The sequence below is a fragment of the Cucurbita moschata genome, unplaced genomic scaffold, assembly GCF_002738365.1.
Source record: "Cucurbita moschata cultivar Rifu unplaced genomic scaffold, Cmos_1.0 Cmo_Scf00011, whole genome shotgun sequence".
NCBI lineage: Eukaryota > Viridiplantae > Streptophyta > Magnoliopsida > Cucurbitales > Cucurbitaceae > Cucurbita > Cucurbita moschata.
In genome coordinates this window covers 2,363,371-2,375,096 of record NW_019268527.1, presented here as the reverse complement: position 1 = coordinate 2,375,096, position 11,726 = coordinate 2,363,371, and the positions used below count along the sequence as shown (strand labels likewise).

Genomic DNA, 11,726 nt, shown 5'->3' with positions numbered 1-11,726 from the left:
GCGGGACTTTCTGGACTAACGGCCATCTAGCCTCTTACTATGGGCTGCATGGATTTGGGAACCCCCACGCGCGCTTCTAGAATCTTCTTTCACGCGCCGTAACTTGTGGGACAAGAAAAAGGATTATTGAGGGAATATTACCCTAAATATTCCACCCGTTTCTCTATTCCCTTTTTCATTTTCCAATAAAAAGTTTTAATTAACCATTTACTTTTTTACCCCCTGTAATTTTCAACCTAATAACATTTTTACTACGGTAAAAAATAATAAATCTAGTAAAATATTTAAATTATGTGTTTTTCTCGTATAGTTTTTTTTTTATTAACTAATTTTGCAGACGCGATGATAATTCTCTATTTTTTAGCTAAAAAACGTGCACGGATACTAATTCAAACCTCCGATATTATTACGTTTAACATATATTCTTTTTCTTTCGTGCTTTCTCTCAAGGCTTTAAACCGCGTCGGCTAGGGAAAGGTTTACATACCCTTATAACAACCCAGGTCCACTGCTAATAGATATTGTCTTTTTTGGGCTTTCCCTCTCGAGCTTCCCCTCGAGGCTTTAAAACGCGTGGTTAGGAGAAGGTTTCCACACCCTTATAAATGGTGGTTTATTCTCCTCCCCCAAACAATGTGGGACGTCACAAATTAACTCTCCATGAACAGTTGAGCTATATTTAAATTGGTGTATTTTTTATTTTTATATATTATTAAACTAATTATATAAATTTATTTTAAAAAAAATTAATAAAGAGATGAAAAAACAACGGAAGTTAAGCCAATTGTTTTATAATTAAGAAACCAAGCGCCGACGGTTGTTTTTGGCTTTCACTTTTCCCCATAACTAATTCAATCTTTCTTATTTTTGGATTTCAATTATTACTTTTACCTACGGTTAAATTATAATGAGTCCCGAATCTTTTAACGTAGATACGAAAACGTAAAAATCTCTCTTTAATAAATTGTTTTAAAATCGTGAAGTTGACGACGGTACGTAACGGGTCAAAGTGGACAATATTTGCTAGTAATGGACTTGTGACTGTTACTAATGGTATCAAAACCCGACACTAGGCGGTGTGCCAGTAAAAACGCTAACCTCTAAAGAAAGGTGAATTGTGAGATCCTACCTCGATTGAAGAGTAGAACTAAGTATTCCTCATAAAAGTGTTGAAATGTTTATCAATAGATACGTTTTAAAATTACGAGCCTGACAAGATACAGACCCAAATATTATTAAAATATTAAATTAAGTTAATGGATTTATTAAATATAAATTTAATTTAACCCTAAAATTTATATTTTGTATTTAGTAAATTTAGAAACGGTCAAAAAGTTGAAAATTTAAAGCTTAAAATTTAATTTAAAAATATTAAAATTGAAAATTAATTTAATATTATTTTATTTTATTTTATTTTTAGTCCCATGTGTTGAAAATAGACCATTGTTGTCTGATATCTATTATGACGTTGACGGTTTTATTTTATTGCGTGACAAATAGTTTATATATTTTATGTTATTTTTATAATTAATTAATTCCATAGTACAGTCGTCACTACTTAGACCCTAAATTTATATATTGCAAAAATAATTACGATTATTTTTAAAATTATTTATAATGTCGTGTGATACACTGGTTTAGTTTGAAAATTTGTTTTGAATAATGACCCGAGCAGCTTGAATAGAGTTTTTAACCCAATCCAATTGACCCTCTATTTTCGGGTTGAGTAAGGTGGTCGTGTTTTTTTTTTAATTATTTAAAAAAATTCTATACGTCCACCGTAAATGTTACATTAATAAATTTAATATCATATAAAGTTCAAATATCAAACGTTTACAAATTACGATGCATCACTAGCATTAATTATAAACGTTAAACATTCTTAAATTTTTTTAAAGTACACAGTAGGATTGGGTTGGGTTGTAACCCTAGTTTTAGGTTGGTGGGTTGACCCGACAAAAAAAAATATCAACCCACGAACTAATTTGAATTTTTTATTATTAAAAAAATTAAACACAACCCAAACTGAAAAAAATCTAACCCAACATAGTTTTTATGATTTGGTTGTTAATCCAGGCTAGTCGGGTCATCAGATTCATATGGACGTTTTTATGGGTTTCCTCCCTTTTTTTTATAATTTTTTTTATTTTCTTCTTGAAAATATTATATTTTAACTAATTAAATTATGAGAGCACGTGAATAAATTTAAAAAAAAATGGTTTTGAATTTTTGCAAAAGAAGAGTTTAGAAAGAAAACGTCAACTAGAATCGAATCGAACGATACATACAAATGACAGAAAGCCCATGTGCCATTTCTCAATTCCTTGGGAGTTTCCTTGGAAAGTATAACTTTTTATTTATTTATTTATTTTATTTTTTATTACATTTTGTTGAAATGAATTAATCATATTATCATAAATGAACTTTTAACAAAAATTTCTCATTTCATAGTTCTTCACATTTCCACTTTCCATATTTGTTATAATATATATATATATATATATATTTATTTATTTATTTATTTATTTATTTATTTATTTATGGATGATTTTTAATAGTTAAAATATATCTATATTTATACAAGTTTATTACGAGTTCTTACCGTAATTCAAACCCGAACACGTGTTAGGTGTTTATAGTGTTTATATTATTTTAATTACATAAAACTACCATATTTAATAACCATTTAAATTATTAATTTTAAAAATAAAGTGTATAATTAATTTAGTTTGCTATCTATAACTAAAAAAATGTCATTTTTTAGTTTTCATTTTTAAAATTTGGTTAAGAATTGGGAGGGTAATTAATTTATTTTGCTATCTATAACTAAAGATATTTTAAAAAATAAGTTTTAATTTTTAAAATTTGGTTAAGAATTGAAAGGGTAAGAGAAAATTAGATGCAAGCAAGCCCAATCTCAATAGAGAAGGAGAGAGTGTGAGGTGGGTTTGCTCTTTGGTCAAGAGGTGGGATAGCATCCATGTAACGGCCCAGACCCACTACTAGCAAATATTGTCCTTTTTAGACTTTCTCTTTTAGGTTTTCCCTCAAGGCTTTAAAACGCGTCTGCTAGGAAAAGGTTTCTACATCCTTGTAAATGGTGGTCCCTGTAACGGCCCAGGCCCACTGCTAGCAGATATTGTCCTCTTTGGGTTTTTAGGCTTTCCCTCAAGGCTTTAAAACGCTGCTAGGGGAAGGTTTCCTGGTTTGTTCTCCTCTCCAACTAATGTGGGACATCACAATCCACCCCTGTTCGGGGACCAGCGTCCTCGCTGACACTCTTTCCTTCTTCCAATCGATGTGGGACCGCCCTCAAATCCACCCCTTTTTGTGGCCAGCGTCCTTACTGGCACACCGCCTCGTGTCTGCCCCCTTCAGGGAATAGTGAGAAGGCTGGCACATCGTCCAGTGTCTGGCTCTGATACCCCATTTGTGATACCCCATTCCCCATTTGTAACAGCCCAGGCCCACCGCGAGCAGATATTGTCTTCTTTGGGCTTTCCTTTTCAGGCTTTAAAACGCGTCTATTAGGGAGAAGGTTTTCACACCCTTATAAATGGTGGTTTGTTCTCCTCTCCAACCAACGTGGGACATCACAATCCATGGTGGTTTGTTCTCCTTCCCAACCAATGTGGGACATCACAATCCATGGTGGTTTGTTCTCCTCTCCAACCAACGTGGGACATCACAATCCATGGTGGTTTGTTCTCTTCAATCCATGGTGGTTTGTTCTCCTCTCCAACCAATGTGGGACATCACAATCCACCCCCCTTTGGGGACCAGCGTCCTCGCTGGCACTCTTTCCTTCCTCCAATCGATGTGGGACCGCCCCCAAATCCACCCCCCTTTGGTGCCTAGCATCCTTACTGACACACCGCCTCGTGTCTGCCCCCCTTCGGGGAACAGTGAGAAGGTTGACACATTGTTCGGTGTCTGGCTCTGATACCCCATTTGTAACGGCCCAGGCCCACCGTTAGCAGATATTGTCTTATTTGGGCTTTCCCTTTTAGGCTTCCCCTTAAGGCTTTAAAACGCGTCTGTTAGGGGAAGGTTTCCACACCCTTATAAAGGGTGGTTTGTTCTCCTCCCCAACCAACGTGGGACATCACAATCCACCCCCCTTCGGAGACCAGCCTCCTCGCTGGCACTCTTTCCTTCCTCCAATCGATGTGGGATCGCCCTCAAATCCACCCCCCTTTGGGGCCCAGTGTCCTTACTGGCACACCGTCTTGTGTCTACCCCCCTTTGGGGAACAACAAGAAGGCTAGCACATCGTCCGGTGTCTGGCTTTGATACCATTTGTAATGGCCCAGGCCCACCGCTAGCAGATATTCTCTTCTTTGGGCTTTCCCTTTTAGACTTCCCCTCAAGGCTTTAAAACGCGTCGGCTAGGGGAAGGTTTCCACACCCTTATAAATGGTGGTTTGTTCTCCTCCTCAACCAATATGAGACATTAGGGTCCCACCTTCCTATCTTGATTGGTAGGCACAATCGCTTGAGTCTAATTCTTGATCGAAGGAATCACTTTCAATGATAATTACTCTTTAGCTATCAACCATCAGTCCTCTTCAAGCTGTCGTATATAGATAGGGGATCCACTTGTTCAAGGCTAGCAGCAAGCGTTAGTGTAATTGAACAAAGAACCAATCAACCGAACGTCGTATTTTTATAATTAAAAAAGGACAATATTCCAAAAACTTGAAACAAAATAAAGTAAGCTTACTCATAATATGTGATTAAACTAAAGTTGAAAGAGTATATTAATGAGATCTCAAAAAAAGAGACAAAAATATGTCAATAAAAGGTTAATAACTTGCAAAGAGAAGAAATCAACTCAGGAGAGCCATACCAGTTCTAACTTGCCTCAGCTGACCATGGCTTCTCCTCTAAGATCATCCCTCTCCTTTTTCTTTTTTCTATGTTACAGATACTCTATCCCGAGTCGCTGCTAATGGCTCGAGCTCACGTCACAGCTGGAATGTCAATCCTTCAAGTTACGGTTGTGTCTTTGACTCTTTCTCTAACCATGGTTTGGACGAAGAGCTCGCCTGCTCGATATGAGGATCGAACCTGAACAAACAAGGAAAGAGTACCAAATGAACTCGGTTTGGTGGCAAATTTGGTGTAGGAAATGGCTGCTATTGTCTTGGTGATGGGAGTATAAAACGTTTACAAAGAAAGCTTACCAGAGGTCCACTAGCTACGTATCGAAATCCAATCGACTCCCCGTATTCTTTCCAGAAAGCAAACTTTTCGGGCGTGACGTATTCCTTGACAGTCAGGTGTAATGGTGTGGGCTGCAAGAGGACGACCGTGTCTTAAGAATAACAACGAAAGAGTCGACAAGTGAGGGAAAACTGAAACTGCTTATATTCATAAGCTGATGCAGGCTCTCAGCAGACCAAACATCCATGATATACATTAAAACCAGTATAAGCACTAACCAAAAAGAACTAAGAACTCGGCCAAATTTGGCTCGTTTGGTTTAAATCAGTTCCGTGGCAGGTAAGTCGAGGAAAACTTATTTCGACCCAAGGAATAAGTATTTCTGCACAGGTCAGATAGTTAAGCATTAACGAACCTGCAAATACTGCCCGAGTGTAAGAATATCGACATCGATGGCCCTTAAATCAGCTAGAGCTTCCTTCAATTCATCGTCGGTTTCTCCGAGGCCCAACATGATTGAAGATTTGGTGATCATTCCCTCCTTACTGTGCTTTGCATGTTTTAGAACGGCTAAGCTCTGGTCATATCTGCACAGTACCAAACTGATCTTAAGAATGTTGACTAGGCAAGGCTGGATTACCAGAAAAGGAAAAAACGGAAGAATGATAAGGATTCCAAATAGGTCTGTGAAATTCCACGTCGGTTGAGGAGGAGAATGGAGCATTTTTATAAGGGTGTGGAAACCTCTCCCTAGTAGACGCGTTTTAAAAGCCTTAAGGAGAAACCCGGAAGGGTAAGCCCAAAGAGGACAATATCTGCTAACGGTGGGGTTGGGCAGTTACAAATGGTATCAGAGCCAGACACCGGATGATGTGCCAGCGAAGAGGCTGAGCCTCGAAGGGGGTGGACACGAGGCAGTGTGCCATCAAGGACGCTGGGCCTTGAAGGGGATGGATTGAGGGTCCCACATCGATTGGAGAAGGGAACGAGTGCCAGCGAAGATGCTGGGCCCCAAAGGGGGAGTGAATTGTGAGATCCCACATTGGTTGGGGAGGAGAACGAAACATTTTTTTATAAAGGTGTGGAAACTTCTCCCTAGTAGACGCGTTTTAAAAACCTTGAGGGGAAGCCTAGAAGGGAAAACCTAAAGAAGACAATATCTGCTAGCGGTGGGCTTGGGCCGTTACAAATGGTATTAGAGCTAGACACCGGATGATGTGTCAGCGAAGAGGCTAAGCCCCGAAGGGGGTGGACACATGGCGGTGTGACAGCAAGGACGCTGGGTCCCTGTCCCACATCGATTGGAGAAAGGAACGAGTGCCAGCGAGGAAGTTGTCCCCGAAGGAAGGGGATTGTGAGATCCCACATTGGTTGGGGAGGAGAACGAAACATTTTTTTATAAAGGTGTGGAAACCTCTCCCTAGAAGACATGTTTTAAAAACTTTGTGGAGAAGCCCAGAAGGGAAAGCCCAAAGAGGACAATATCTGTTAGAGGTGGGCTTGGGTCGTTACAAGGTCGAAGCCTTTGTTTAATGGACAGCTAGAGAACAAAACATAGAAATAATTATTTATTCCAAACGAAGTCCAATTGCAAAGAATGAAAGCACAAAAACCAGATTCCATCACACCCAAAAGTTCTCGGCTGTAATTTGTAAAAGGACTTTTACCATAACGAGTTTAAAACAAACATGCCATCACACCCAGGATCCAATGCAGCTTTTTATCGAGTTTCGAGAGAACTCGAGCCATATAGACCAGAAGGAGCAAGAAAAAAACTACTTGAAAATACGAATGAGCATCAAACATGATAGCGTTCGAAATTACAGCCTATTCAACTTGAGAAATCCTTGTTGGTTCTTCAGAAAGTAGATGTCACAGGGTCTGAGTTATTGAAAGGAGTAAGCATGTTCTTAGAGTAAGCATGTTCTTAAATATTACTATACGTAAAACTATGGACCTAGTTTTGTTTGATTACATTTCGAAACAAGCTTAATATTTCTTTTGAATCTTTTCAAGGATTTCTCTAACCAAATGATTTAAGATTTAGGAACCTTAAGGCAATACTATATTCAACCTTGGCAACATGTTTGTAAAGCAAGTTTATTGATGATGCAACTTACCCGGCTCGAGGATCTCTAACAATTCGTTGAAGACGTTTCACGGTCTCAACATTATGAGCAAATACATCTAATCCTGAGTGCACTAGAGTCTCTACAGCCTTCAAGTCACCTCGAAAATCGGAAGTTAAACATTCAACCATGATCTCGGGTTTAAGTTCCTGAAGAATAGATTCGTTAACATAAATCAAACTTCTAGTAATTTTTGTAGAAAACCCTTCAACAATTACAGGGTATAGATAAGGAGATCAAAATTATTGTAGCAGAATCTGTTCGACCTTCATAGCTTTGACCGTCTGAGCAAAATGTCCGCTTCCCCCATCAGGAATATCGTCACGATCTACACTTGTTAGGACTATGTAATCTACACTGATAATGAATATAGAAAAAGAATTCAATATCATTAAAAGTTAATTACATCATGAATTTAAAACATGTACATGAGAACAGCCAAGCAACACTATTTCATTCAACTTCCTCTCATGTTGAGATGTTCAAGTCCTTCAACCATTCCATAACCACTCTTTCATCTTACATCGATAGCAGGACACCGAAAAATTTAGATATCAACAAGAAGTATATACATATACAGCGTAAAATATATATGTATTTTCACATGCACAACTATAACGGTCCAAACCCACAATTAGCAGATATTGTCTTCTTTGGGCTTTCCCTTTCAGCTTCCCCTCAAGGTTTTTTAAAACGCGTCTATTAGGGAGAGGTTTCTACACCCTTATAAGGAATGCTTCGTTTTTCCACACCCTTATAAGAAATGCTTCGTTTTTTTACACACCCTTATAAAAAATGCTTCGTTTTTTTCGTTTTTTTCCACACCCTTATAAGAAATGCTTCATTTTTTTCCACACCCTTATAAGAAATGCTTCATTTTTTTCCACACCCTTACGAGGAATGTTTTGTTTTGTCCACACCCTTACATGGAATGCTTTGTTTTTTCCACACCCTTATAAGCAATGTTACGTTTTTTCCCCACCCCTATAAGGAATGCTTCGTTTTTTCCACACTCGTATAAGGAATGCTTCGTTCCCTCTCCAACCGATGTGGGATCTCACAAGTGTAATCTATATCAAACTCAAATACAAGCATAATACAAAATACAATAAGCAGAAACACTCTTTAAGTACAAGAAACACCCATCCATATCCACTTTTAAGGCAAAAGGATACAGGTTAATTATCTCATACCCCCAACTGGCAATAGCTTTAGCAGTGTTAACAGGCTCCATAGGATCAGGAGGTGCAGGGTTTCTGCTAGTCTTTACAGCACAAAATCTACATCCCCGAGTACATGTATCCCCAAGAAGCATAATTGTAGCAGTTGCAATGCCATCCCCTCCACCATTCCAACACTGCCCAAGAACACAAGAATCATGAGGATAATATTCATCCCTGAAACTTCAATATCCTGCATATTTGTTCAATTATAAGCTACCCACATTGACATAAACCCAATTCCACCTATTACAAACAGAAAACCAAATGAAGTTCAGATCAAAATTTCGCTTGTGAATTCAAGCTTCAGAGAACAGTTCTTGGAATCACTGATATGAAGTTAACAATAATAACCTTTTCTATGTTCTAAGAGAGAGAGAGAGGAAAAAAAACCTCTCCAATGTTGGGGCATTGGGCCTCTTCACAAACAGTATTGAGATTCAATCGAGACAACGAGTCCTTAACCTCCTGAAACTTCTCTCCCTGAGGAGCTCGTTGCCTCAACCAACCAGGCTTCTTCACAGTCGGATCTCTGCCAGTGTAAGGCCCCATTCCTCCAGGATACGGACCAGCCTTGGAAGAAATCTCTTGCGACTCCATAACCTTACTCACCTTCGATACCGGAAATGAAGAAGAAGAAGAAGAAGAAGAAGAAGATTCCACCGCCACCTTCGAGGAAGAAGAAGAAGAATCCACAGCATCACATCGAATCACAGGACAAGAACGGCCGAAATAATTGGAGAATCTGTGGGGTTTAACGAATTGGAAAGGGGAATGGGATGAAGTAGAAGACGAAGGATTGGAAATCGAGAATGAATAATGAATCATTGTGAGAGAAATTCGTGGGAAAAATGGGATGAACAGCTATGAATCGAAGGAGAGAAGCGATTATAGTGAAGAATTTGAAGCAATTGGTATGCCTCGGTTTCTCCACCCGACTTCCCACTGCCTTCTGTTTCCCATTTTCCTTTGTTTGGTTACCCAATTGATATTTACAAACTAAAAATATACTTTATATATATAGAGATATATATAACAATAAATAAATAAATACACGAATTAATTGATACATTATAATCGACCGTTACGTTTATAAACTATGAAAATCGAATTGCTACATTATAAAAAAAACGTTAATTTCTTTTTTTATTATTATTTTTTTTAAATTGGTTTTAAAATTACTATATAAAATTTAGAATTTAGAATTTTTTTTCGTTGAATCAGAAGTTTGGTTTCAGTTTCAAACCATGGTTCAAATAGGAAAAGAACGTCATTCTAATGTACCACCATGCTAATGTGCCTTGGATGATCCACATCTCAAGGTCAGGCACTTATGAGCACATTGACCTATCCATGTGGTTGAGAGCCCTCACCGCCTATACACAACGACGCAATTATCAGGAGCATGCTCTACCACCGAACTAATAGCCCTTCGTGCGGGCCTCCCACTGAGGCCCAATTGTGACTGTTTATGAAAGTTTTATTGAATCGAGAACTTGATCAAACGACTGCTTGCAAAGAATTTTTCAAATCATATGAACAATTCATAAGAATTTGATCAAATCATTCTAAAAAAAGACCCAAATTTGTAATTTAACCATAAATTATCATATAAAAAAGAAATTACAAAAGCAGACTTTTTGCATTGAAAAAGTTTTTGAGTTGGAATATAAATGGAACAAGATCGATTCTATACATCGTACCACGACTTTTTGGGTTCTAAGTAACACCATGTATCTTAATCGAGCTCGGGAGTCGTTTTTAACGAATCAAAACAGAAAGGTGCAAAAACCAAAAGTTAGCAATTACATCAAATGATCTACCAAGTAATTTCATATACGATGCTAAAAAACTCGGAATCCAACCTCAAATTGCTTCAAAAAAACAAAAAGAAAAAGAAAAAAGGGCCTCTTGGTTTGAGTTATATAGTTATTAGTCTCACCTCCCAAAAAAGAAGTACATTCTTTTAATCCTTTTGTTCATCAGATGAGGCATCTTTTAAATCTTCAGAATCTGAAATGTCAGCCATTTTTTGAAGAGAATCCATGTCCCCAGCTTCTGAGAGAGTGTGCAATCTTAGTTTTTCAGCATCTTCACTGTAAACAACAAACAAGGCTCATATGTAAATCAAAGATCGAAAAAAAAAGGCATTTCAACAGCTCAAGCCCACCGCTAGCATATATTGTCCGCTTTGACTCGTTATGTATCGCCGTCAACCTCACAGTTTTAAAACACGTCTACTAGAGAAAGATTTCCATACCCTTCTCAGGATTCGTTCCCCTCTCTAACCGATATGAGATCTCAAAATCCATCCCCTTTGGGGACCCAACGTCTTCGTTGGCACACCGCTCAGTGTTTGGCTTTCATACCATTTGTAATAACTCAAGCTCACCGCTAGTGGGTATTATCCGCTTTAACCCATTACATATCATTGTCATCCTCACGGTTTTAAAACGTGTATATTAGGGGGAGAGGTTTCCACACCCTTATAAGATATGTGTCACCCTTCTTCAACTGATGTGGGATCTCACATGTGCCATGGCTCACAAGAATATAATGAAAAGTAAGAATTTAAGGACAGGAACTTACTCTGTAACGCCAAATATTTCTTTGACAGTTAGCGAGCTATCTCTCGAACAGAACTCCGGAAGCTGTTGGACAGTAAGGCAAATTATTAAAATAGTTAAACTTGGGAGGAAAACTGCAAGATGTATACTTCTTTAAACTAGAGAACGGTGAGCAACAACTCTCAAACATTTTTGTTGGATTGTTTTCGCGATGTATCGAGAACATTCTAATGTCATGACTTACACCAAAAGCTCTGAAAAGCATGTTCGCATTTCTACTGTTTGAATTTTCCATCATGTTCTGCTCTCATCAAATCATCTCTAGTCATGCTAATCATGTATAGTAATGCAAAGGACACGAACAAACACGACCGCCTATACTATTAATCAAGTATACAGTATACTAATCCTATCCATTGCATTATAATGCAACAGATAGGAGTCTTCTATTGACTTCAACTGCCATACTATGTAAACATGTTTTACTTTTAATGATATGCAGTGTTAAAAGAGCTCAGAACATAACGTCTTTTGAACACCTTTTAAATCCAGAAACCATTTCATTAGAGAGGGATAGAGATTGTCAACAATAATCGGTTTGGAAAATATGAAGATAGACTCTTTAAAAAAAAAAAAAAAAAAAA

The 11,726-nt window shown here is 37.8% G+C and overlaps 2 protein-coding genes across 2 annotated transcripts in view; both read right to left on the bottom strand.

Annotated features, from left to right (window-relative positions):
• Positions 1–4,698: 4,698 nt before the first annotated feature.
• On the bottom strand, positions 4,699–9,506 carry LOC111449476 (lipoyl synthase, chloroplastic). Its single transcript, XM_023089385.1, has 7 exons — positions 8,909–9,506; positions 8,489–8,652; positions 7,562–7,652; positions 7,287–7,444; positions 5,582–5,753; positions 5,187–5,297; positions 4,699–5,070 (listed from the first exon to the last, which is right to left on the bottom strand). Exons 1-7 carry the CDS (start codon positions 9,341–9,343, stop codon positions 4,990–4,992), a joined length of 1,212 nt encoding a protein of 403 aa, XP_022945153.1. The 5' UTR covers positions 9,344–9,506; the 3' UTR covers positions 4,699–4,989.
• Positions 9,507–10,302: 796 nt separating this feature from the next.
• Positions 10,303–11,726, bottom strand: part of LOC111449477 — a 4,802-nt gene continuing 3,378 nt past the window's right edge. The window contains exons 5-6 of the mRNA XM_023089386.1: positions 11,105–11,166; positions 10,303–10,611 (exon numbers count right to left, since the gene is read on the bottom strand). Of these exons, the coding sequence (XP_022945154.1) occupies positions 10,482–10,611; positions 11,105–11,166 (192 nt within the window). The 3' untranslated portion in view covers positions 10,303–10,481. The remainder of the gene's footprint in view (positions 10,612–11,104; positions 11,167–11,726) is intronic.